Raw genomic sequence first — 27,822 nt, forward strand, 5'->3', positions numbered from 1 at the left:
TAATAATATCACGGGATAACAGGGTGCGGTTTGACACAAGCGATTACTATCCCTGAAGCGCAACGGCCACATTCAAGTGTGCTATAACCCGGAATAAGTGGCTGTTTTAAGTAACCTTGTTTCACATAAAACGGAATTTGTAGACGAGACTACAATTTTTCGTGGCCACGCCAGGCGAAAGTCACTTCTCCTGACGGTTCCGAAAAAGTAATTATTAAAGAAAATGAAACAAAGAGGTGAAATTGGAGCTGCATGCTCTCTTTGCCTGCTAAAATAATATATACTGCACGCGTAAACATTAGTTACGATGAGTTGGGCCACGAGAGCGCTAGACTTATGCAGATTAGCGTGAAAATGCCGTCGCATGTCGCAATGTTACCCGCGTTATTTATGTTTTTGTTGTTCTCTTTCTCTTTTTTTTTGTTCTTAAAGAAAAACCGCATAATGTGAACTTGAACAGTAGGAAAACTTAAATACAGCAAGCTAACTTACAATCAAACTTACTCTCTCCACAATCTGTGCAGTGGGAATTTCGGCCCACTCTGTTGTCCGTCCCATCCGTCTTAATTCATTCTGCAAATCTCCTTTCCTAATTCACATCTTAACCCAAAGTGACGACGGCACCTAGTCCCACATGCACGAAACAAAAAAAAAAGGCTCCACAGATGCCGCGTTTTATATTCTGGTCTGTGCATGCGACAGAGGCTTGCAATCACACAAGTTTCTACTTGGGCGCGAAATTGCATTTGCTTTTTTGATGTTGAGGGTAGCTGTTATTTCCTTTTCGTATTGCTTTTCCGGAGAAGCAGGCGTTGCTCCACCGCACTCGAGTTTGTTTCACTTTATCCCCCCATCGCAGCAACAGCATTAAAACAACAACAGGTTCCTAATGTAACAAAACGGAGCGAGTCTGCGAAAACATGGGCTAGAAACATATCCTTATTGCGGGAAAGCGAGCACTGTTATCAACTCACATGGACAGATATTTGGATAGCACGGTAACCAGATGATTACCCTGAAAGCACATCCGGCTAGACTATGCTGGCTGAGTAAATTAAAGTGTCACACTATCAGTTATAGCAACATAGTCATTGTCATCAAAGCCTTGCAGGAATGTTCTTTTTTTTTTCATAACAATATTTTCATAGCATCTTCATAATGCCTAAAATACAGTGAACGACACAGGCAAACGTTCCACAATAAGCGACTTCATCAACCGGTATTTAGTGTCCACGACACACTCCGCGCACTGTCTGCTCAAGCGTAGACTTACGAACAAAAAAAAATAACACATGATAAACTCGAACACTTGCCGAAGGCATTAACTTGAGTTCTCTAGCGACAGTGCGCGCACACACGAGATGACCACGCACCACAGCCGTACGCCTACCAAGGTAATTTTCCCGGTCTACGCACGTTGCCTCTCACGACGATTCATCGCGTTGATGACACCCAGTGCGCTCTGCTGTCCTCGTGTAAGGTAGCTGCGATTGTACCACACACATTTGCGTCCACAGCGCGATGGAACCGCCAGCACATTCACTGCCTCTCCGCGATTGGCCATTGCAAGCCGTTCCTAAATGTCTGGCTAAAGCATTTTCTCCCTGCCCATTCTACTTAAACGAAGCTCAAGCCTCGTTCTGCCTGCTAACGTTTCTAGCCGCTCGGATCGTGTTCACGCTTTGCTGCAATGATTAAACAGATTGTGAGAGCTACAGTTACGAATATCACGATTAATTGTCTGCAGTGGAATGCAAGAGGAAAAGGGAGGGGCGCACTGCAGGCTATTTCTGACGACCGCTTCGCCCCAACTAGCTGTCGCGGCACTAATGTTCGCACGCTTGTCCCAGCGTCTTAGAACTTCTTTCTTCTATCTTCACTTTAACGTGTTTCAAGGAAGCGCTCAGTCGCTCAAGTCGAGGCAGTGTGTATGGACTCAGTGCCAGATATACTTACACTATTTACATGACGGCTGTATCGAGCGCCGGCCATCCTTTTGAATAAACAAACGCCGGTGCAGTATTTACGGCAGACATATCCCGCCCTGTGCGACCTCAAATGGGAAAGTGTGTGTTTGTTCGTGTGCGTGTGTGTGTGTGTGAAGTGACTCACGGCAATTGGAAAAACAAAGTCGACGTATGCACTCAGTGTCAGCGTTTTGCACGCATGCACGGCGTTGTGTCACGCAGTGCGCGTGCTCGCAGCGACGTCGATTCCTCTAAGGCTCGCGACAGCCCACTGCAGTGCCGCACCGCCGCACCGCCGCGAGGACATGGACCGCGTTGGTGCAGCAGTGCTTTGTTGAGCAAGCGCGACTCTTGCGTCGACTTCCTTGGCGGCCACGTCGACCCCTAGCAGACGTCTCGCGCGGGGCACAACGCGCGGGCGTCCGCTCTAGGACTTGAGCTTTCCGCGGGTCCTCCCCTTTTGAAGGCTGCGAACAACAACAAAGAAAGGGAAAAGCGAGAAAAAGTCAGATTAGGGGAAAAAAGAACCTCAAAAAAAGTGTCCAGTATTGAACATAAACAAAAGCAAAAGAGTTTGCGTTAAGTGTGGTAGGTTTCAAAAAACATTCGGCAGTTGTCACGTCTTGTGGGAATCGGTTTCATGCGAAGCAATCAGCGAGTAGTTGTCTATGCTGCATTTTTTGGCTTTGAGCCAATCGTTCCAAGGTGGATCGACATGTGGTGTAAGCGTAGTAGTTGTGTGCACATCTTGGCCATGTCAGGCACGTCAACTACACTGGCGTTTAAAGGGTAACTTATGGTCTGACGTAACGTAAGCACTAACTTTAGAGAGTAGACGTGAGTATTATCGAAACGAAGTGCACTTTACGGTGCGATGATGTGAATATCATACGTAACTTTCGTGAGCGTACTCCTCCGGGGTCGAGCAACGCTTGAATATACTGAAGCAAAGTTTGAGATTTGGCTAGTTGGTAATCCATCTTGAGCAACCTGTGCAGAACGGACAAGGGTCAAGGTCTCTGTTCCCTTTCTTGTCCTTTGTCCGTTCTGCACTGGTTGTTGAAGCTTGAATACAGCTTTCTGAATCATAGGAATACAAATGTAATGTTTATTAGACACCTATGAAAGCGGAGCCTACACTGGAACCACAATTGTCGTTAACCCGGAATGACGCCTGTATCATGGGAGCACACATGTAATTTTTATTGCTTAGTTATAAAATTAGATAGTCAGCTGTGCAACCACAATCGACGCTACACCGATAGGGTCTTTTTCCAAAGCAGTTTCAAGACGTGGCGTGGTTCTGTGGTAGAATACTTCACTGCCACGCAGAATGCTTGCGTCCGATTCCTGCTGGGATCCTGATTTTTGTTCTTTGCATGCCGATGTCGGTTTTTCTTTACGCACTCGCATTTAAATTACCAATGTCTGTTCTCACCGTTCCTGGGAAGATATAAACTGTCAATCATCTGTGGCACATACCCGTTTACCGTGGCCCGTGGTATACGGGTATGTGCCTCACGTGTCTGGATGAAAGGGTTTGTCGACATACGCGACAGAATTTTCACATTATTCATGTCATGACCAGACAGTCATATTCGCCAAACCCTCCCCCTCCCCATGGCAATTTTGGTCTACACCAAGCTAAGGAGGCGATCACGAGAGCACCCAGGCGTAGATAGATAGATAGATAGATAGATAGATAGATAGATAGATAGATAGATAGATAGATAGATAGATAGATAGATAGATAGATAGATAGATAGATAGATAGATAGATAGATAGATAGATAGATAGAAAAGCTCGAAGTGCCTTGGGTTCGCTAAGAAATTCTTCGCATTAAAAAAACGGATTATTTGCAGTACTCAATATACGCGAGAAATGCCTTTGCATATGAAATCAGAAAGAACTTTCACTCATGTGGTGCCTCACGAAAATGATAATAGCAAATCAAAAGGACAGTACCTAATCACTTGCAATGCATTAACATTCAAAAGAGGCAATATTTCACGATTGCAAATAGCGAAATTATAGATCAAGTATGAATTGTACCGCAAGCCCTCTTTGATCTGTATTTAAACTGCTGAATATTCATTCACCGCTACTGATATCTTTTTAGATGCGAAGCATCTTATAGCGGCGGCATGTCCCGCGTTGTCGTCGGCGTCCGCACTCACACTGCGCATGCACAACTCTCCTTCCTCTCTCCAACAGCTGCGCGTTACTCTCTCCACTTCTCTCCTACCACCTGCTTGCGCTTCTGCGTTCTCGCCTCTGCTCTCGCGGCGCATGCGCTACTCTCCTCCTCAAGTCTCCTCTCCTACAAGTGTGAATATAAAGCGGGTAAGCGCTGCGCGCGTTCAGTGCAGCGCTTGCTTCGGCTGACTCCTCTGAAATGCGGGCTCGACATGCCGAAATTCTCTCCTGCGCAACGCCGCGATGAGCGCCAGCGCATGCGCGTCCCCCCCGCTCTCTCTCCCCTCTCCTACGCTGCCCCCTTCTCGCGCGCATGTCGACTGCGTTCCCCGCTCGCCCTGTGAGAATTCACGGCCAGGCTAGAGGGAAGACACGACGCGCGTAGCGTTCCTCTCCTCATACCACGACGTGAGGTCGGTAGCATGCCCAACGAACGCCAACGGAACGTGATCGTGCAAGTGCTCCGGCTTCGCATCGCCTCATGGTCCCCTTCAGCGGGAGATTGTCTAATTTTTTTCTAGGGAGTGCATACGTGCGCGTGTGTGTCTGCTGGCTTCAGCCTTTTTTCTTCTTTTTTTTTTCATTATAGACTAAAAAGGGCAGACTGGGCTGCCGACTGAAGGACACGAATGCGGGTGTACTCGATCCTTTAATGCGTTACGCAATCAAACGTGCTCATAAAATTTTATCTCAGGGCATTTGATAACGCATTATTCCTCCTGCGGAACCCTAAACTGGATGCAATCTGCTTCTTTCATCAAAGCGTCCCAGAATTACTCACACGTCATCGCAGTGACAAAGGCTTCTTCGGGAAATATACCAGGCTCGCTTCTCAGCTCCACTCCCTGTGAGAGCTGGATCCAGTGGCTAGAGCACGGGAAGAAGAAGAAACGAACCGTTTAGAGGGGAGAGAAAAAGGATGTCAAAGTTTTAAACGAGAAGCGAATTGTAGTCTCTACTGATATTGGCAAACTTAAGAATCGTATCGCTCTTGCATTTTACTGTACCTTATACAGAGTGATGAAAGCACGCCTATGTGCTCGCCGAAAGTACTAAGAACTAAAAGGTTTTGAGAGCGGAGAATGTCTGCGACACTATATTATCGATCTACGGGCGAATAAGGCATGGATCTTCCGAATTTTACTCATGACGCAATCAACAAGAATGTGGTAATCAGGCTTTCATTGCGATATTCGAGAAACTTATGTTAGAACGACGCAAACCTAGTTTGGGGAATTCCCCGCGCGAGAATTTCGTTCTGAATTTTCTTCCGCCTTTGCATGTCTGGCCTGCTCCGTCGGATTTATACGATCGAACGTGATCAAAAGACTGCTATATAAAGAGTTCCGCATGCAGGTGACGTTACGTGAATCCGTGGTGGACGTGTTACGTAATCACTTCCTGTTTCGCTTGGGAAAGGATATGTTATGAGCAGTTACATGAGGTTTCCGAAAGAGATGAGTGTTCGCGCCCATTCGTAGGTAATTGAAACTGGCATAAAAAAAAAGACTTACTGCTTCTCTTGCGCAACAGGCTTTTCTTCCGGTGCTGAAAAAACGAAGCAATAAAATGAGTACGGGAGACACATATCCGAGCACTCGGTCAAAGGAGGCACCAAGCGAAGAACAGTGCGCGTACGTACCTCTTGGCTCAGCCGGCTTCCTGCGGTATCTAAGCGCAATGACCACGATGAAAGGCAGCAGGACAAATACCAGACCGGTGGCCACTAGCAGAAGCAGCAGCAGGTTCGTACTGATCGCCCACCGTTTTCCTGCGCAAAAATACCTGACATGCAGCGACCGTATTGTGCACGCATGTGCCGTAATATTAGGGAGTCTTAGAATAGGGCCCGAACAGATAGCGTTTGTTGGGTACGACACGCTATTTTCGTCGCTTAACGTGGGTATCCAAGAGGATAGCGTATGACGCATGCGCAGTGCCCACAAACGCTAACGCAAAGCTTTGTGTACCCTATTCTAAAACTGCCTATATAGAGTCTCAGTACTGCATGCGTCTATAGCGTCCGTAACAGCGTTGCGCACTTAAGTACGCGACGTTTCGCATGGTGCGCATGAGCAGAAGTTCTGCGCACGCGCTTTATGCGGAACGCCGCGTTCTTACGTACGATACGCCGTTACGGACGCTACGTACGCAGTACTAAGACTCGCTATTGGAGAGTTTTGTATTTAGCGTCTTGGCGTATACGCTACCACCGGGAGTATACAAAAGAACACAAACCGGTTTACGATAGGGCGCAAGCAGAGTTAACGACGCTAAGGTGGTTAGCGTTCCTGCTATACTCAAGGATGCTAAATCTAAAGCTCCCTAATGGTTCTTTGGCGCTTTGAACCAAAAAAAAAGCTCAACCTCGCAGCTTAGAGCTGCGTTAAACAGAGTCGTGTAAAGCACTAATTTACAATGTTGACGCAGCAAAAATTCGCGTGGTATTAAATGGAACACACGAACAAGTGAATATAGATAAAAAAGGAACCTCAGTTGGTTCCAAATCTAGGACTCATAGCACAAAGAACTTGCCCTTTGCGCAAATATATTTAAAGCGGACACCTCAGAGCTTGAAATACGCGTGTATTAAGCCCCATACAGGCCATGCTTGCTCCTCGCTAATTACAAAAAAGCGCGGGCTCTCTTTTCCAGCATAGCCCGAATGTAAACATACCGCGCATAGGACGCCATTATTTAACCGTCTAAAAAGACAAACACTAAAATGGGAGGAAACAAAGAATAGCGCGTTGGCAGGCGTGCAGGCCTTCTTAAAATGAAAAAGCGCTTTCTTAATTTCATACGATATGCGTGAGGAAGCGACCAGTGTTTTAAAGGCAGTTACAACTTCGTACGTTCCTTTCAGCGCGGAATGCTGAGGGGATCTCAACTTTCCTCTTCGCCGTGGCGCGTTACTATTGCGGGTGCGAGCGGTTCCCTAACATTTGCCGCCCGACGAAATCTCGAGACAAAGTAACAGCGGAGCCGCTCTACACGGAGCAAACGTGCTCATCCGTTCGCCCCCTAAGGGGCAGAAGTTATTCTTGCCTTTCCGAGGATTAAACAAGGCCACCGCGAGAAATTTCACGACGCAGCGCTTCCCTACAAGCATGTCCACCCGAATTAGCAGCTCGCACTTGCCGCACAGCACCGCTGGAAAAACTGTCGCAGCGTTGGGGCTGCTCTTCGCCTCGGCATGGCGCCCTCGAGGACAAACGCGCTCGGCCTGCGACGGCTGCTAGAGTTAACGCGCGTAGCAAAGCACTCTTGTGTCGAGCCGTGGACACGTGGTTTCTTGAAAAGACGACTCGGGGCTGGTTCGCGGCGGCTGCCGACGGGTGCAGAATGCAAATTACGCCTGCAGTAAGCGGTATTGTCCCAGAGAAGCGGCAGCATGCAGCAGCAGGAGTGCTCTGCTTCACAAGTTTACACACAAAGGCCGTTGTACAAAAAAAAAAACAGAAAGAAGAAAAAGAAGAAAATATAGCAAAGTAAGTTTTCTTTTAAGCTGACAAGTATGTACGGGAACTGAAAGCGTCTTCCACACTTGTGCGTATATTTCGCTGTGCAAGACTATAAGTGGCTTTACGCAGGGGTTGCGAGCAATAATTTTTTATGGCGCGCTTAATTTACAACCGCAAAAGGGCTAATCGAGACTTAATAGAATTCGTAAATGAAACCACTGTGTTACGATTTCGCACGTACGGGAAATAGATCGCAACGTCAAGAAATCACAGAGTTCCCAGCATGTTTCACGTGGCGGCTTCCGTCCCGCTAACAAACGAGCCATTATGGTTCAGCAACTAAAAACAATATTCATCCCAAATGAAAAATTCTCTGTGTTTTTATTCGCCATACTCTCTGGACCATGCTGATTTCATCAACAACTGAAATTATGCATGCTAAGCAATACGCCAAAGAGTCTTGGGGGTGGCCCACGCGAAACGTTTGACCCACAGCGTGTCCAGATGTCGCAAGGCTTTTTAAAAACAAGGCCACCAGTTCCCAAAAGGAATGAAGGTCCCTCATCAGTTGTCGGAATTTTTCTTGAGCAACGCTGTGCCATAGGGGTAGTTCTGCGCAGACCTGTTGAGAAAGACCTTTCCGTGTGTAGTGTAGCAAACTGGATGTAATCTTGTTAACCTCCCTGCCTTTCCTATATCCCTTCTCTCTAATGTTGAGAAACAGGCGCCTAATTCTGCCCTGAACATTTACACCACGTGTAAATGTTTATGCCACATGTAAATGCAACAAACTGGTCACTTGTCGACCAGGCAAGTGCCCAGGCAAGAGCTAACCGCAAGGGGGGGGGGGGGGGGGTGTCATATACTTGACCATAACTGTGCCCCTAAAAGCGAGAGCCGATGGCTGCAGAACATTATAATGCGCTTTCGTTCGTCACTAAGTGTATTGAAAAGCTTTATTTTATTTCCTGCCGCCAACACCGCGAAATGTTAAAGGGGTCATGAACCACCCCTCGGGCTTAACGAGAAAACCCATTCTGTGGAAAGCAGACACTGCTATGAAGATCTTAGCCAACTCTTGCAGTCGCGTACGGCAAGGAGGGTTTAGAAGCGGAGCGCTAAATTGCCCTTTTCTGAGGCGCCCTCTTTTCATACAGAGACCTGTGCTCACTCTTTTCGGAGCTGCCGACGCCTGCTGTTTGACGTCAAACAACAGATAGCATGCTATTGGCCAATAGACGGCATAAATCAAGAGCAGAGCAGCGTTTGGACCAGACGCGCTTATTGTCACAGGGTGCAGCCACGTGCCGGCGCGTGTGCGCCATAGTCTGCTAACATTACACAGTATAGTCACACTCGCGCACAGAAATCACAACGCGAGAGAGCGATCGCGTTTAATCCCGCACGCTCAAGGTCATGAAGCGCGCTGACGTAAGTTCTTTCCCCCGTGCCACGCCTCCCTGAGGAGCTTCCAGAGCGCTAGTCGGGAAGAGAGAAGAGAGAGAGTGCTTAAAGTGTGCGGTAACTCCATGCAACTCCGCTTGTTCTTGCCGGCTTCGAGAAATTTTTGCGGCAATCGATTAGTGGGGTAATGAACTCTGATACTGAGGTCATTCGATGATTACTTATAAAAGTGGTTCAAGACCCTTTTATCTGATAAAACCTCTCCTTTATAAAGACTGTCTCATTGTCCTTATAGTCCAATAGCACACGTCAATGGGCGCACTGAGTCATGGAATGCAATCTGAACGTGACCGAGACGTCTTAAATGTGCGACTCTTTTGCTCCAAACATCTTACGTAAATACTTCATAGAATGCGGAACCCTTATTTGCATCGCCCGATTACACTTCGTGCGGTGCAGAGCGGACAGAAGTGCCGCGAATATTGTAAGTAGTTGCACGACTTGTGATTAAGTATACCCTAGTTAGGAAAACATTTTGAGCGACTGCTGAAGAAGATATACGGAACGTGAAAAGGAAAAAAAAAGACTGACACTGTCGCACGCGTTATAAAGAGGTCGAAGAGAGGTCAAGTATAGATGACTGCGCAACTTATTTAGTTCGGCATACAACCGATGCCTCTACAAGGAAAGACGAGACCCTCACAGACGAAATGCGCACATTATGCGGCTATGCAATCATACGTAGCGCTGGTGGCCATGCTATGTGCGCAGATGATGGCGCCTCTAGCGAGTGCACCGCCTTCGTGCGTCACGCTTTTAGCAGCCTTCTTTTACCTCTCTCCGAGTATCCCTGGGCAGCGTTGGCGAGCACCGTGGCGGTGAGCTTCAGGGGCGCCGAGCGCTCGTTGCCCCCGATGGCGTAAACGAGCATCGTACACTGGATTCCCGCGGGTAGAGCGTCCACCCAAAAGGAAGGGGACAGCGAGCTCAGGTTGGCCACTAGCCGACGTCCCCGTTCGCGCACCTCCAGCTGGTAGAGCACGCCTGGCTGGTGAGGGGCTGGCGCCGCGCACTCCACGCGCAGGGAACCCGCCACTTGGCGCACCACGCTGCAGTTCTGCGGGGCCCGGGGTGGCCCTGCACGCCAGCGAGTCAGGTCGGCGGAGGTTGCAGCTCCATCGCGAGATGAAACCGCTCCTATATAGCCACCCCTGTCGGCTCAAAACCGCTTGCAACAACTAATGCATATACTATTATGACATTCTTCATAATTAAGTGTTAGATTACATTTTTAGCTTTATTCATTTTTCAGTGATGTGCACATTATTGCTAGACCCTTTACATCGCATGAAGTTCCACCCGGCTTGCGATAGTACTTTTATTCCCTCATAATTTCGGTCTTTCGGAGCACGAAAAAAATTGTTCCCATTTGCTTTTCTTTCGGCTCTGCTGTTGCTGTTAGCATAACTTATGTGCTATATGTGCGATGAGATGAGCTAAAGTTAAGCAATGATCTTGGGTAGTCTAATGCACAGATGGTCGCAGTTATTAGGTGCTTTAATTGTGGCGCCTCGAATGCTCGCTGAATTTCCCTCAAGAATATATTTGCGGAGCACTAGGATACGATCTAGCACGACGCATCACTGGAGAGACAACCACAACTTCAGAATGCGCACGAGAACTATGCGACCTGGAAATAACGCTCATCGGAAGCGTGCAATGGGGCTGAACTTGCTTCCTTTCTTGGTAACACACATTCAAAGTGATCTTCTCTACAGATACCGGCCCATGAATACGACTTCAAAGAAGTGTCCCAGCCAACAAAAGCATTCGCCGAGAAGAGTGCGGCTTACCGGATGGCAAGATCTCGAAGAGGCAGGGCTCAGAGGCCGGTCCCACAGCGTTGCGCGCCCAGCAGCTGATAATGCCATAGTCTGATTCGTTCTCGGGTGCGTACAGCAGCAGGCTGCTCGCCAGGCCTTCGTTGCCAGAGGCGGACGCCCAGGCCAGTTCGCGGCGCGGCCCCGATGAGGCGTTCAGTGACCACTGGAACGTCACGTTGGCCGGTTCAGCACGTACCGAGCATTGGATGCGCACCTCGTCGTTCTTAGCCGCCCGATGCACGCTGCGCTGCATCGAAGCGCAGACGGGCGCATCTGGTAGAAAGAGAGGAAAAGAAATGACCCATCAACAGGTCCTTCGCGTGTGAGAACGTCAGAAGTTACGCAGCACCTAAAACATGCTAAGGTATACACGTGCTTGTACGCTATACATTGGTTCCCCTTGGTTGGTTTGCTCATTCAACACCTGATTCTATAGGAAAGAAAACTGTTGCTCCAGAGGGTAGGCTGATGAAAATGCCATTGCCATAGTACGCTTTATAAAACCTCAAACATGCGCAGACTTAATAACTTGATACGCAACTTAATACTGGGAATTACTGCAAACTAAATACGCCAACTTTATTACTGGAAGCTCGAACGACACATTTCAAACGTTACCCTTCTCGTGTCCGCACAAACGTCGTTTAAGGCGTTGTCTTCTTTGTTGATATCCAAGGTTTAGTAGTACTGTAATAATAATAATAATAATAATAATAATAATAATAATAATAATAATAATAATAATAATAATAATAATAATAATAATAATAATAATAATTGCTTGGGTTTTAGGTGTCAAAACCACGCTGTGACTATGATGCGTTCAATCGTGGGCGACTCCGGATCAGTTTGTCCGCTTGGGGCACTTTAACGCTCCCCTAAATCTAAGTACACGGATGTTCTTTAGCATATCGCCCCCATAGAAATGCGGCCGCCGTGGCCGGGAACCGAACCCATATCCTCGAGCTTAGCAACAGTGCACGAAAATTAAGAGTGTGGTCTTGATGAGACTTTGCATGGATATGTCGGGCGTTTTGTGCTGTCCGGGAGTAAAAGTTTCATAAATTGCAGATTGAGTAGGAGAGCAAAAATGGATTGCCTGAATCATGCTATTTACCTAATAGCAAAAAGCAGGATTTAAGAAGTCTCTGTAACAAAATGAAAAGCCGGAGGGAGATTAGAAGCAGAGAAATATTCATTTTTTTACAGGATGGGGCAACTTTTTCGTAGGCTGGATACCTATAGTTGAGGACCCTTTTTTGGTTGGATCACGCCACTCCGCTTGCCCGCTGGATGAGACGTTACTGCTTCGATGGTTCCAGGCTTGTCAGCGCAATCTTCCAGCAGGAAGACGAGGGCGAAGTAATAGCCTGGAGGGTGTGGGCTTTCCCAGGTGCAGTGATTTACTGTGGGTTTCGCTCCACAGAAGGGAAAGTATTAGGGATGTCGTGTGCGTTGGAGGAGATTATGGGTAAAAGAACAAGGAAATGAATTAGTTTGCACCTACTGCCGTGCGACTGTTTCTTCTCGGTCAAATGAATACTCTGGTGGCGAACATGCTCGTGCTTTATCTCTAATGTTTTAGCGCTTCCGCGAAGTTTGGTCGCTCTATTGGCGCGTCGTTTATGTTGGACATCTCTTCGCATAACGCCCGCTTAGCAAGCCCTCGGGCTACCGCATTATCGCGTTTTATTTATACTCTGGTGAGAGGCGTGTCGAAGTGTCCAGACGATACACATCCTATGCAACCTCTGTCAGGATACGGTATGTCTAGGTGTGTTACCGTCATTTTCGTCATACACCTGCAAGCAGTTTGCTAGTCAGTGATCGCTGTGATGAGTCCGTAAGGCGTAGGCAACGTTGAAGCGGAAGGCAACACGCATACACCCACCCCCGCCGTGCTTCTGTCCACTTCGTCGGGTGTGACCAAGGCCTGCAGATCGTCTGTGTTTATTTAGTCCGAATACAGTTCGATAATCGTCTACAGTACGACTACTATAGGAATTCGCCTCCATCGACATGCGATCGTCGCGGCCGGGATCAGAAGCGCTCCTTTCGGGTCAGCAGCCGAGCAACGTAATCACTGAGCCACGGCGGCGGCTGCCTAGTCGAAGTAATAGTTGCCGAGACGCATAGGGGCGTAGCACTGGTGCTTCCCTAAGTGCTGCGCTGAAGAAGGTGTCGGTCTGGTTCGTCACGGATTGAGCGATGCTTTGGTAGAGGAAGCGGTGCGTTATACTACTGATTACGAGAGCTTCTAGATTCATAGCGCTCAGCTTTCTATAAAAATTCACGTCAGTGGTTCTGAATGCATTTGATCCAGGTGAGACCTTGAATAATTATACAAAGTCCTGTTTTGCAATTTCTGGAATCGTTTATAGCGCAGTACGAGACTGGGAAAGTATTGTAAATTGCCGAGGTATCACCGCTCAGGTTTAAAACGTCCGATGCACCAGAATAATAATTGGACAACGACACTTTCTGTAAATAGTTTGAGGTAGTCTGTAGAACATATAAAGATGTTGTGTATTTGTTACTTTCACACCACCAAGCTACGCTTGAGTTTACTGCTTTTTATACAATCCGAAACTTCAGTGAGGTCGGAACAGCCCGCACTGACTCCACGAAAAACTAAGCCTATGTCTTCTTGCAGAAAGATTTGGGTGATAGCGAGCAGGGAAGGAACGGCAGGTTTCACCTGAGTAATTGCATTCTATCGAAAGCTCGCGGCGGGCGTTTGTCGCCACATGATCTTTGTTTTGAGGAACTAGTAGAACCCCGGTGATACGATCACGGCTGGTACGAATTTCGGGGTGATACGAAATTTTATGTGGTCCCGGCCAAGGCCCATTAGCCTGCAATGTAATGGAGTACGGTTTTTACGAACCGATTTTCACCCGGTGACGTTTGATACGAACGTACGCTACCACGCAGGTACGAACAGGCGCTGCCCGTGCTGTCGCGGAAGACAAGGCAATCACGCGCGGTCATGCGCGTAGCGCCGCCAGTTTGTCAGAACAGACCATCAGCGGCGCGTCGTAACCTCCGAGACATCCGAGACTGCGCGCGAATCTTTGAGGCTTCAGCGCGCCGTCATATACTTTCGCATTTAGATTACAGATGAAGCTAACCTAGCGCGCTCTCTCTCTCTCTTTTAACGCGTCGACGCGTGCTGCTATGCTCGAGAAGCGTCATTGTACTTTATTTACACGTGCCTGCCACGTCGATGCAAGCCATGTGTTCGCGAAGGAGCTAGGTCTAGCAACATCAACATGCACGACTGTCGGGGATGCGCACACCTGCCAACTCTCCAATTTCCACAGGAGATTCCCAGATTTTGAGCAAACCTTCAGATTGTATGGGCATGGCCGTAAATCTCCCGAAAAACATCCAAAACACCGCCGCGATAAGAAAGTAATAACAACAAAGGACAGCGGTCCTAAAATTTTCTGGTGTTCAATCACGTGCAAAGCGCTCTATAAGTCATTTTCGCCGCAGCACTCTGATGTCATGCAAAAAAGCGTACTAAGATTTGGAAGGGGCTACTAGCTGTCACGGGTCACAGTACACCTGGTTAATCAATTACACACGCGCGCACGCGCCGCATATTTACGAGTACAAGTATGATCGTTGACATCTAAAAACATCACTGGCAATCATTCAGAACTGTTCATGACCAACGATACGTTACGACCAACGATCATGACCAACCGGCCCAAATACGCACCTTAGTGCTGTTCATGACGTTGCTGTGTAAATGAGAAACAATAAATGAAGACGTACGCCAGCTTTCTTCTCTCGCATATTAATTTTTCATGTTTTCTGGTGATACGAATTTCGGACGATACGAATATTTTGGTGACCCCGCGAGATTCGTATCACCAAGGTTTTACTGTATAAGCATGAAGCCTGGACTACCAAGGCAGCCATTTTATTTTTCGGAACACTGCACTCACGCGAAAGTTACGTGAAATTCCTAACAAGCGGCCGCTTTTCAACCCATAGCATATACAGTGTGACGCATGGCTTGTTTAGTAATATATTGAAGCTTCATGATGTTCGTAGGCTTCCTGAGCAAGAAGAAAGAAGCACCTTATTAGAAAATTGGGGTGGTTAAAAAGTGTCGTGTAAAAAAAAAAGCAAGATATATACGGAAAAACTTAAGCCTTGCCCTAATATCTGCTCCCGTGTTGAGCGTTCTGAGCGTTCCACTTGCCAACATTCCGATATTAACGCGATAGCGTTAAAGAGCTCGTATCGCAGAAATTCCGCCGTCGGCGTCGGCACCGTTGGTTGTGAGCGAAAAATCATCATCTTGTCCGTGACCGAAAAATCGAAAAAGCTGCAAATAAAATAAAGAATAAAAATGTTGGGTCCGAGTGAGAATCGAACCCAGGCCGCCTGCGTGGCAAGCAGGTGTTCTACCACACAGCCACGCCTCTGCTTGGAGCTGCACTGAAAGTAACTGTGATGCTTCCCAAAAATACGCGTCCTGTATACGGGTGTCACAGTACGAGATGTAATATGGCAGTAATATTGCGTGGTACAAGCGTACATTGCCATCGGGCGTCACACCACGTCAATATCATAACGACTTGGTGGTTTAAAGACAGCCACCCATTACAAAAAGCACACACATTACTGCGCGTATTCCCTTAAGACCATGTAATGGGTGCATCGCAGCTTCGAAAAAGGTTCTCGCGCATAATTGATCCTGGTTTAAAGCATGCTACCCATTACATAAGGCACACACCTTATTGCGCGTATTCTGTTAAACACTCGTAGTGTTCGAAGTACGCACTAGGGGCAGGATATTGCTATCGCGTTCAACTCTTAAAGGCCAAGCTTAAGCGTCCCCCAATTTTTGTAATGAAAGCGCGCCGCGAAGGTACAAACCGTCCTCATAATATGGCGTCTGCCAATGTAGTTCAATATTCGATTCAAGACTAACGAGAATATTTGAAAAGATGCGAATTTCAACTCGCAAATGGAACTATGATTTTATTTATGTATGTAACCATGAGATATACTGCAGAAAAGGACAAAGATCTTTCAAGGGACAAGAAAAGATCAGGTGGAAATTAAATATTAAAATACCGAACGAAAAAAAAAAGGATAATGCTATTTGATGCACGCGATTTAGGCACAATACATGCCAACACAAATGCGAAAACGTACGCTGTCGTTGAACGTCCTTTATTGTTTACAACTACAGCAATATCTTTCTACCTAATGATGCAAACAAGGCAGAAATCGAATCACAATCGATAACATCGCGTGACACGGGAATATAAGTGAAGCAACAGCTCTAGAAAGCAACATCATTAGTTATGCCGTACTCCGGAAGCTCTCCAAGAAGTTCTTGTTGTGCTCCTTAATTTCTCAGTCAGATAACAGATTGCTGGAGCATTAAAGCATTTGTGTAGCGATTGGCTTAAACACGGCAAATGCGCTCCAATAATGTCCGTGCCACCTGCACTAAAATGGGAGTTAATTATCACAGAAGTCAAGCGTCCAAACCTCAAATCGAGCACTTGAATTCGAAGCGAATACAATTTATTCGCAACAAAGGGCCCTTAACCAGGCCCATTTGTAAATTTTGATTATACATTGAAAGCAGCAAGACACCGTCTTGCTGCTTTTAGACATTTTTACGGTTGGTTTATTATTGGACAAGTTATAAGACATTAGGCAGCACTGTTAACATGTTTCCAAGAGGTGAGCTCCACTGCCGAGACTGACACCCTCTTCATTTGCCTCGGCTAGCATCTGCAAGCCCTTTGTACTCCCTTAGTACACCGTAATGCTGGAAGCGAGGGAGTACGTCATGTGCACGTGACGAACCCCGCCTCCTTTCTCTTGCTTCTCGTTCTACTTCACTTCGCGGCGCACGCATTGCGGCCCCCGCAATGGATGAAGGAAGAACCGCGTTCCCGGGCTCTGTTTAGTGACGTTCGGAGGAGCGTGTCTCACGTAGGCAGCCTCCCTTTCCACGCGTTCCTCCCTCAAGAAGAAGGCAGCGTGGCCTTCTCATTCAAATTATGACTGTTCTCGCCCCAGACACAATTGCTACCGACAGATCTGTGCAACGCGCCGGTTCGTTTGCAATGCCCAAACCTGACAAGGGGCCCTTTAAAGGTGCTATGAACCACGCTCGTTCTTGGTGAAAAAACACTTCCTACGGAAAGCAGATACTGCTATGAGCAGTCTAGCCAAATCTTACAGCTGTGTGAGGCAAGGAGCGTTTTGGCAACGCGAAGTTGCCATTTTCTCAGGCGCCCTCTTTCCATAAAGGCCTGCGCTCACTCTCTACGGAGCCGCGGACGCCTGCTGTTTGACGTCAAACAACAAGTAGCGTTCTATTGGCCAATAGCCGACATCAATCAAGAGCGGCGTTTGGATCATACGCGCTTCTTGCCACGGGGTCCCGCCACGTGCCGGCGCCGCGCTCTATAGTGTGCTAACGTTACACAGTAGCCACACTAGCGCGCTTAGGAAGCACGATAGGAAAGAGCGTTTGATGCCACGCGCTGAAGGTCTTGACGCGCGCTGACGTAACTTCTCCCCCGAGCCATCCCTCGCTGTGTAGCTTTCAGTGCTCATCAGGACGAGAGAAGAGGGAAAGCGCTTAAAGCATGCAATAAATCCCTGTAACTCCTCCCGTTCTTGACACATTCGCGAAATTTTTGCGACAATCGATTCGTGATGCAATAAACGCCGATACTGACGCCATTCAATCATTATTTGGAAAAGTGGTTTAGGACCCCTTGCAAGATATCCAGCATATCCCGTTCTGCCGCTTCTGTTGAGCAATCTGTCTTATCTTCGATTATCTATAAAATATACCACAAAGTCAGCTCCCTCGTTCCCTTCATTTCGAAATCAACCCACAGGACGATTGTGTTAGCAACTGTCTCCCTGAGGTATTTAATCGGCGTCTGTAGAATAGATCCTCAGTTTTCGCAGAACAGCGCTCCCAATTCGAAGACGTGAAAGGTGTTACTTTAGCGCTCTGCTACAGTTAGGCTGGCTTTCAAAGTGTAGTGCTTTCTGAAAAGGCAAGAAGGAATCAAAGAACTGAATTCCATGCCTGCTGATCGCCTGTGTTTTGCGAGATGCTGAGTTGGTAAATATTTAGTGAAATACTCGTGACAATAGTGTAACTGACCAAGAAATCCAGGCGTACGTGTTGCAACAACTAAACCTATCTTACAAATGTATACAAATGACCCAAAAGGACTGTTGTTTTTAAGCGTAAATATTTTGCAAAAATTGCATATCCACTTGAAAAATCCACTACCATCGCCATACACAACGAGCACAGCGCTGTTTAAATAACGTGCTGTTTTTCCTCAACGTGCCAAGCTGGACGAATGTAGCTAAATAAAAAAAAAAGTGCGGATGCATCTGGAAAGGCTAATAAACGCTCATTCAGGGCATTTACTCGCGACACTTCTTATGCGTGGTCTGGTTGGTCGATATGACCGGCAGCAAGGTGAACCGAAAAACTTGGAGGACGCTTGACATTCGCCTTGATGAGCAGAACGCAATAGCGTAATCGGGCCCCGCGCCTTCAACCGTGCCCCAAGGAAACGAACGTCTGTGCGCGTAACATTGGCCGTTTCAAACTATCCTAGAATGCCTACTGCAAGTACAGTTGCGAAGTGCCCACTACGCCATAATTCTTCCTTTTGCGAATCAGCGAAGTGCCCACTACGCGTTCGTAAGGCCCCACGCGAACCTACGCAGCTGCGCCCTTTGTTGATACTTTTGCTGCTGATGATGATTAAAATCGGTGGGCCTTTTAAAAGTTAAACACCCCCTCGGTGCTCAATTCACATGTTTTGATGCCTGGCGCGATTCGAAGTTTCTGCCACGCAATACTACATGCATAAAGGAGGCTCCTCCCACTACTTGACCTTCATGTAGTGTTTATAGTGTTGCTTTTTTTCGCAGCAGTTTCAAGCAGTTTCAAGCAATGACGTGGCTCTGAAATGTGATCGCGATGATACTAAATTGATTCCGCATCCCTGTCTAACATGCGAGTCTTCCACAAAGTGTGCATACCCATTAGTAAGACCATGTAAACAGGCATAGAATTGGTTTTGGGCGGCACGAGATAGCGTGTGCTATAAGAATAAATGCACATAACTCTACAGCTGAGAGACTTTTATGAACAATTACAGTTTCAGCCGGATTGGTATCCACTGTTCATGAAATGCACTGCTCTAATACCCTTTTAGAACACAGTGCGAGTTGAAACTTCTTTCTGGGTAACGCTTACTGTGCGCTTACAAAGGTGGCCTTGAATATTTTGTACGCTACGTGTATACGTTAAGCACATTTGTAATAAACACCGTATTAGAAAAAAAATGACGTGGTGCTGTGGTAGAACACCTGCTTGCCGCGCAGAAGCCCTGGGTTCGATTCTCAGTCGAACCAAAGATTTTTATTATTTATTTTATTTGCATCTTTCTCGATTTTTCGCTCACAACCAACGACGCCGACACCAACACCGAAATATATGCAAGACGAGCTCTTTAACGCTATCGCGTTAAAGGGGTACTGACACAAAATTTTGCGGCCGTGGTAGCCTGCGGGATCGATTCCCGTGAACATGCGCATATCATCTGCAAAATGTCAACAGCGAATATAGCTTGGAAGGTATCTTAAATGAATTTTAAAGTTTGAGTGAGCGATCGACATCCTCGGCCTATTGACACCCTCAAATGTGACGCTCGGTGACCCCCTACTGCCCGTCACGTGACCATGCTGAAACAAGTTATGATAACGTCGTAACCCTTTTTTTTTTTTTTGGCCGCGTTCACTTCAGCAGCCTACTTCTCGGCAGCTGCTCGCGAACCGTGCGGAAGTGCGTCACAGCTCTGTGTGCTGACGCCATCGAGCGCTGTACCCGCTAGGTGGTGATAGTTGCACCCGGAGGCTTGTCGTTTTTGAAACCGAAACTGACACTGGTCGGTAATGAGGAGCCTGTGATTAATTATCTGTCGCGCGCTGCAGCAAACGATGCGTCGTGTTATGACTAACAGGACCCCAGCAACACATTGCAGCAAAAAAAAAAAAAAAACGCGAGGCCAAAATTTTTGTGTCAGTACCCCTTTAAGGAGTCATGCCATAATAAATAAGGGCTGTGCCGACAAAATAAATCAAAAATATTTGTCAGGAAGCGATAAGCCTCTATATGAGTCATGCTTATTGTCCTTTGTCTAGCTAACACTGCTTGGTATGATAATTATGGATAGGTCAGTCCGATGGTACATTTATTTCCTCTTTTTGCTTACACCGGGAACAAACGCGAAAGCAAATAGTCAGACTAACATGCTTTTTAGTATCATTACGAAAAAAAAACAGCACATAATCGGCAAGTCGCGGGTGACATTTCTTCTCCCTTTCCACCTCTCCTTTTCCAATATGCCTTTGTCCAGTCCTGGTCCTACAATAATGAGACCCTTACGCTCCGATATCTAGCTTTCACGTTCCCGTTTCTAGCTTAATTATACGCTACATCTACAATGGTATACATAAATGACTCGCTTATCATGTAGCCGTAAGTATGAGTATAAACATAACGCTCTTTTCTACGAGTCATCAGTATACATTGACGCTGCTCATCACCGCCGGCGCAGTTTTTCTTACTGTGACACAATTGGTGCTATCCTAATTTTATCTAGCACTAGCACCCGCTTCTCTTCAGGCCAGTATCATCACAGACTTTTTTTTTCCCTGCTCCCAGTGCACAGAGTGATATTAATCATAACTTCCCCTATTATTCCTCATCAAAGGGACTTTCCTATTGTGCCATTGCATTGGCATTTCTCTTTCGCACAGATGCAAGTTTATCCGAAAGCAGCAGAATAATCTTTGGCAATGTTAAACGCAGCTCGCGGGGGAAAGGGGGAGGGGGGGGGTGTACCGACTTCGAAGTGCGGTGCGATCGAATCCAGAAAAGCAACCAACGCCCATTCAGTATACCTAAACGCGTGTATAGAATCTTCCCATATTGCAAATCAGTTCTGCGGAATCCCGCAAGGTGGCGGAAGGTTTAAGAAAGGGAAAATAGACGACCACCCGTTTGTAGCACGAAGCCACAAGGAAATCCATACGGATATCTCGCGGGATTCCGCAGAACTGATTTGCAATGTGTCCAGTTGCTTCGAGTTGTCGATGAATTCGCCCTCGTACTGCCACTTGTTAGCTTCCTGGTTAGCTCAATTGGTAGAGCGACCGCCCCGGAAAGGCGTTGGTCCCGGGTTCGAACCCCGGACCAGGACAAATTTTTCGGCAACTAAGAGGTTTTATTTCTGAGATATCCGTATAGATTTCCTTGTGGCTTCGTGCTACAAACGGGTGGTTGTCTATTTTCCCTTGCAGAATCTTCCCAGCAATACTGATGGCAGAGTAGATTAATATTGCAAAACAAAAAAATTGTTAGCGAATATTGCGACCGTGGAATTAAATATTCCAACGGATCCAGGCATCCACTACTTATCGTACGATTGACTACCGGTGTCTTGACTGCTACTTATGTTCAATATTGGATCCCTCTGTTCCTGCAATTGTTGCATTTTAATTTTTTTTACTTGTGTACTGGGATATAACCATGGTAACCTTCTCACTCGCATGCAAACAAATATACTTTCATTACCAGCAGTATTCATGACTGAGAACCGGACCCCAGGATCTCTACAAGATATGTGTATTTATGTCAATTAGTAATAGCGAAGACTTCTCATGCGAATGAAATTCACTGAAGACTGGGCTGTAGTGCATAGGGCCGGCATTCCGAGATCATGACCGGCAACATACCGCTGCCCATAAAGGGAAAACTGCACAATGATTGCATTTGCCAGTCCCAACATATGGGTCAGGCAGGATAACAACGAAACTCAAGAAGGCGTTAAGGGCTACGCAGCGTGCGATGGAGCGGGAAGTGATAAGCATAGTATCAAGAGATTGGTAGCAGAGTGGACCAGAGAATAAACAGAAGTAGACGATATTCTAGTTGACATTATGTGAAACAAATGGAGCTGGGCAGGCCAGGGTGAATTGGAGATCGCTGTCAGAGAACGTTTAAAATAGCCTGATAAAAATTATTATTATTGAAAAATTCAGAGCCCTTCCACTGCTGCGTAGGCGGGAGCCAGCGAAGCTGCGGCTATGGCGGGTCTGGTATCGTGAATATTGCTATAGTGAATTTATATATTGTCGTTATTGACTACATTGAGCGAATAAAGACATAAAACGCAACCATCCCGGTGTTTCTCTCGCGCACGACGCATATTATCTCAGTAGCGGTGGTCAACGGCGGTCTCAAGATGGAATCCTGTAGTACATGAGAAACCCCGCTGTTTCAAAAGTACAAAAAAAGTGGCATGACTTTTGTTTCTTACGCAAGTGGTCTTTTCTTGGGGGTCAAAATTCTTCAAGTCATTCTGCCGTGTCGGCGAAATCCACACCTTTATGTTTACTTTTATCCATTTATCCACCTTTATCCATTTTTTTAATCAAAAGCGCTGGATTAGTCGAGTTAGTCAGTTTGCCGAAAGTTGTTGTTCTGCGCGTCTTTTCTCTGCGGACACGATCCGCCAGAACATAGCCACATGCAGTTTCGCCGCGAGAAACAGAGGCAGCTACTCAAGTGGGCTTCTCCTTACACAAACTATTACTAAGGAGAAGCTAACTTCAAAGGAAGCATTTTGCCGAGCTTTTCAGGTAAACTAGAATGGGTAGCCTTTGCGGGTGCCTTAGGTAGTGGCGTGTACAAATGCTGCGTATACAGTACTGAAAATATTGAAAACTCGGCCTTGTAGGTGTAACATTGCAATCCACCAGCTCGCAATCACGACGAGGACGAAAAGTCAGCGGTGGTGTGTTCTTCCTTCTCGTCCTCGTCGTGACTGTACGCATGTTGGTTCCAATACTGTCACGTTGCTGCCTGAAGAAGGGAACTGGGCGCATTTGAAAAAAGAAGAAGCTGTGTAAATTTCAGCATTTTTAGCATTTATGTAAACGCGCAGCCGGTTTCAAGACTTCCGGTATGCCGGCTTTGTTAAAAAAAAAAAAAAACATTGATTACCTTGCATTTAGTGCCCGGAGCTATAGCTCTGCGCAAGCAACCATCGTTCTGCGCAGGCAACAAGTTTTGCTTTAATGTTTTTGTTGCACGAATTACGTGTCCCTCAAAAAATATGACCGCCGATAGTGCATCTGTTTCAACTCTTTTACGGTGTTCAAGTGACTTGAGCAGCAACGCGTGTTACAGGCACGCACTAGCTGCATTTGTGGCGTCTCTATCTTAAATATGTTTTCCGCAAAACCAATTCACTGAATTTCCTACTTTGAGTGCTACAAATTATGCAGATCCTATGCACTGTCGCAATTCATGTTATGAAACAAATTTTTGCGTGCAGGTGTCTATCTAGCCTCGTTTCCACTTGCAAAGTATTACCAAGGGTCGCGAAATCTTCCTGTAAAGGTAGCAACTCTGCGTGCGCATCCGAATTTCTCGCAATGTATGCGCTTCAGTTCAACACTTAAGCGCGAGAGGCACCAAACTGCACCGTTGCCTGTCGTTTCTTTTGTTCGTCCATGTTTTTTCGCGCTGAATATTCACTCAAGACCAAAGCGGGATAATTGTTAGCTATTTCCGGCCGACTCTACTACAATTGAGCAATGCAAGTACGAAAACAATAAACTAAACACGGTATACATATAGCATACTTGGCAGTAATGACATTGCAGAAATGAAATTACGGTAAAGAAATTACTTTTTGCTGTAATGAGTAATGCAATGAATGAATTTTGCGGGCTGGCAATTTAGTAACGTAATGAATCACTTCAAACGAGTAATTTCAAGAAAATTACACATCGCTTTCCCCATTGCTTTTGAGTAACATATAGCATGTCCTCTTGCCTTATGGAATAAAGAATTTACCCATAAAGGAAAGGATGAAAACAGAGACAATTTAATCCGAGTGCCAAACCTTACTTCTGGGAAGTTGAACAAAGATATCTGAGTTCAATGTATATGTGCCGTAAATAAAGTATACACGAGTTGTGCATGACTGATGGACTTTTGTTGAAGCAATTTCAAAATAATTTCACTACTTTTCAAGACTGTTAGTAATTTAATGTCACTACTTTCGGCCAGCTTTCATTTGTAATATAGTTTAATTAAATTTTAAAGAATTCACTAAAGTATTTAATAATGTAATTTAATTGTTTTAGGAGTAATTTTACCATCTCTGACATATAGCGTAGAACGCTGTTGTAACTACCCCTAGCGAGAGCTGATTGGGGCCGGCTTTCAAAGGCAACACCAGTGAATGTAAGTATGCATAAACATCCCAGGCATTGTGGGGATCGATTTAATGCGAAGCAGTCTGCGAGGAGCCCCTTATACAGCACTTTGAGCCAAGTCTGACGACGCGCATCGACGTCTATGTGTAATTTGAGTACTTGTGTGCATATCGCGGGCTTACTAGGCACGTTGACCAAAATTGTACTTCCAAGAATTCATAGTGAAATTCGTGAGGACAGACGTCTTCCTGAGAACCGGTCATCGCTTGCGCAAGAAGGCGTGTGCGTTGTGTTTTTATTTATAGTAAGTAATTACCTGTTAATTAGGTACCTATACGCAACTGCACTTTCGCTAGTTTTCTTATGATTCTAATACATTTTTTACTCGGTAACGCTCACTGTATTTCGGTTGTTTCATTAACCAATACACGTAACCCTTCGCCCTTTTTGACTAGACAACCTGTGATAGGCAACGCAGCTTTGATCGCTGGAATTTGGTAGGAAGTATACAAAAAGCGCCCATAGCCGTAGCACGCAGGCAGGCTCGCGTATGCGCATGCTCAGACAGGCCAACCCTGGAGCTCAGTATTTCTTTCATCATCTTAACGATCCACCAGAAGTTGGCCAACGAATTGAACGGGCATTGCTATTGCTTCATTGTGATGGCAACTTCAGAAGTTGATGCTGAGAAATCAGCAACGGACTTTTTTTCTTTCAGCTCCTTGTTGGTCCTACCGGGAGCGCCTTCTCTAAGCCATAGCTTCAATGAAGTACTGCGCTTCATCTGCAACCAAGACGCGAACACCAGGCATTGAGTAACCGCGACGCATTGTGCAACGTTTTCGTATACGTTACAACATCACCTTTCTCTAACCAGTACGTCGTGTATGCGTACGTACATGTTCGTGCGTACGCATGCGTGTGACTTATATGTCCGTGCTCGCGAATGCATGTTTGTACGTTTGGTACGTGTAGTACACGCTGCCGCACGTCAATGTATTGGAGGAGCAGACGCAAATTTCTATACGTCTCAACATGGACAAATGAAATTACGGGTGCTGAGGTGCTGTTCCTGCGATTCATGCAACGCTCTTGTTCCTACCCTATTAATTGATTACGCGCTTGAATCCTAAGCATGCATAGCAACAACAAAGTCGATTTGTTCACCCCAGTAAGATAAGAAGTATCCGCGTTTGAAATAAAAACCATTCTTTTTTATTTTTGTGTCATTAGCTCAAGCGAAGTTTAGTATAGGCCACACTGTTCCTTTTGCACTTTAGCGTAACGTTTAAAAAGACGCCGAACTATCTTATTTCGAAGTCACAAAAAGGTTCTGGAACGAGTATAATGTTCCGCAGTGATATATTACTGAAAAGAATCTTTCTAAAACGACCTAGTATGAGAGGAAGTATTACGTGTGCTATGCCCCCCTTTCTTTGGGACGTTAATTTCCGGATATTATTGTTATGCCCCTTTCACGTCCCCGCTCCACCCAGGCGGCGTCGGCGGCATGCGCCCCGCCAATCCCTTCATTGCTCTTAAGCAGTCACGGCCTAGCCTGAGCAGGGCTTCTCTCGAATGTTCGCAGTTCCTATCAACATCCGAAACGCAGACTTTCGAATACTATTCCACCTATTTAGTTAACTCGCCCTACTAATATACACAGTAACAGCAGCAAATTGCGCAACGATCCACACAACCAATCTGGGGAATAAATTTCTATCAGCCAATGGTACCTTTAAATTCAAATACGCCCGATGCCGTCAAGAAACGGCCGCTGGCACCCAACCCGCCGTACTGTCTTAAAATAGGGTGTTTCCAGTTGTGCGCTCCGCCTGTGAACCCCTGCGCGCAACCGGCGCACGACTACAAAATTTGGCTCACATGTGACGAACTCCGTCTTTCACATCCCCGGAACGTTTTTTTTTCCCGTCAAACAGGAGGGGTCGTTCAGGGCTCCTTTAAACGGACTTTACTCCGCAGGGATCGTCGCTTTAAAACTAATGCGCGGACAGTTTAATGAGCGTAAAAGCAGGCCGTAAAGGCTAGCAATCTGGAGGCGTTTTATTAAGCAGCGATAGCACACCGTCAACTGGGAGCATGGAAGCTCCAGCGACCCATAAACAGTAATTTGCGTTCGGATACGTCAATCTCTGCCTAAGGTCCAACCTTTCTTTTTTAAGCTCTCAAACGTATCATGGATATTTGTAATATCGTAATCCATCTAAAAATAGCACAATTTATTAGGCTTACGGAATTTACCTAATGCAATGTTCTGGCTGCTTCTTACGTAGCCCTATGCTTATATAATTAACCTAATGTTACACGCCATGAAGCACCCTCAATTTATCTCTCCGCATTTTTAAGGCCATAACCTTGAGCTATTCTGTTACGGCAACGCCTACTCTGAACATCGTAACATGATCCGCGAAACATACTTAGAGTGAAACAAAATAAGGTGGTCCTCTGCGTATAACTGCGAAAGTTTCCGGAAAAAAAGTCCACAGAAGCATGTTGTAAGAGAAACTAAAATGGGTCATATTTCTTGCGCAATCGTTTCGACGATGACGGAACCATTTTATTTTGCAAATCTAATAAGTGTGCCAAAAGAGCACTAAGGAGATTAAAAAAAAGAAAGAAAAAGAGGTAGGCTGAATCCTTTATTCAGGGCTTCTTGTGTCGAGAAAGAAGAATGGTTTCCCCCTTTATTCAGGCTTATGCAGCCCTTATAGGCAAAAGTATTTCGGTTTCACTTTTTTTTTCCTTCGTAGACTTCAGACCACCACTTTGTCTTGCATGATCATGCGATTGCGTGTGCCAGTGCCTGCTGTTTTAAGTTTTATGCGCATTGATCTTGCTGGCCACACTCGAAATTAGTTTGTTAGGTTTCATTCCCAGATGTAGAATGTCGTTGCTCCCGTTCCCAAATCCTTTCTTTGCGGCTCCTCTTCTTCACGCAAGGCTATTTCTGTGGTGAAATAAATCACCCGATTATAACAGGCGAAACTTTTTTTCTTCTTTTCCTGCGGTATTTTTGGACTACCGATTATACCGTAAAAGTTATAGCGAGGAAACGTACGAAATACTCCTTTGTCCTTTTTTTTAAGCAAAAACGCTTCTCGAACGTATTCAAAACTGGATAATAATTGCATAGTTGAAATCAAGAAATTTGAAATAGGCTGTAAAGACTGTCTACGGTCTAAGAATAAAGCTATAGCGCTGGCGGCTATTGTCTGCAATAGTTACGTAATTTTGGTTGTCATATGGCTACGTGCCCTTATTTCTTTATTTCGATGTATTTGGGTTTGGCCCACAAAAATGGTTAGCACCGCTCGGTGCAGGCCGCGCTGCAGTGTTTGGGAAGCTTCGCGATCGTCTTACATCGTTCTGTGAAGATCACGCGCAGGACGCAAGTAGTAACGTTTATTCGGGAACTTAAGCGAGCATCAGCGATAACGCTGGAAAGTTCGATCACTGATGTATAAAAGACGACGCGTTCCGCCGACGATAAGATTGCCGATGGCCGACGACTGTGAACGCCGCTATCAGTGTACAGCGTGTACTGGTTGTACATTGATTCTTCGATT

The 27,822-nt window shown here is 46.1% G+C and overlaps 1 protein-coding gene and 1 non-coding gene across 2 annotated transcripts in view; one reads left to right on the forward strand and one right to left on the reverse strand.

Moving 5' to 3' along the window:
* Positions 1–317: 317 nt before the first annotated feature.
* The window catches only part of LOC119381752 (hemicentin-1), a 90,854-nt gene continuing 63,349 nt past the window's right edge, over positions 318–27,822 (reverse strand). Inside the window, exons 7-12 of the mRNA XM_037649521.2 lie at positions 10,886–11,188; positions 9,867–10,169; positions 5,807–5,935; positions 5,679–5,712; positions 4,946–5,031; positions 318–2,434 (exon numbers count right to left, since the gene is read on the reverse strand). Coding sequence (XP_037505449.1) covers positions 2,352–2,434; positions 4,946–5,031; positions 5,679–5,712; positions 5,807–5,935; positions 9,867–10,169; positions 10,886–11,188 — 938 coding nt within the window. The 3' untranslated portion in view covers positions 318–2,351. The remainder of the gene's footprint in view (positions 2,435–4,945; positions 5,032–5,678; positions 5,713–5,806; positions 5,936–9,866; positions 10,170–10,885; positions 11,189–27,822) is intronic.
* On the forward strand, positions 21,134–21,207 carry Trnas-gga (transfer RNA serine (anticodon GGA)). Its single transcript has one exon. It is a non-coding gene; the product is annotated as a tRNA-Ser (tRNA).

The sequence above is a fragment of the Rhipicephalus sanguineus genome, chromosome 1, assembly GCF_013339695.2.
Source record: "Rhipicephalus sanguineus isolate Rsan-2018 chromosome 1, BIME_Rsan_1.4, whole genome shotgun sequence".
Lineage (NCBI taxonomy): Eukaryota > Metazoa > Arthropoda > Arachnida > Ixodida > Ixodidae > Rhipicephalus > Rhipicephalus sanguineus.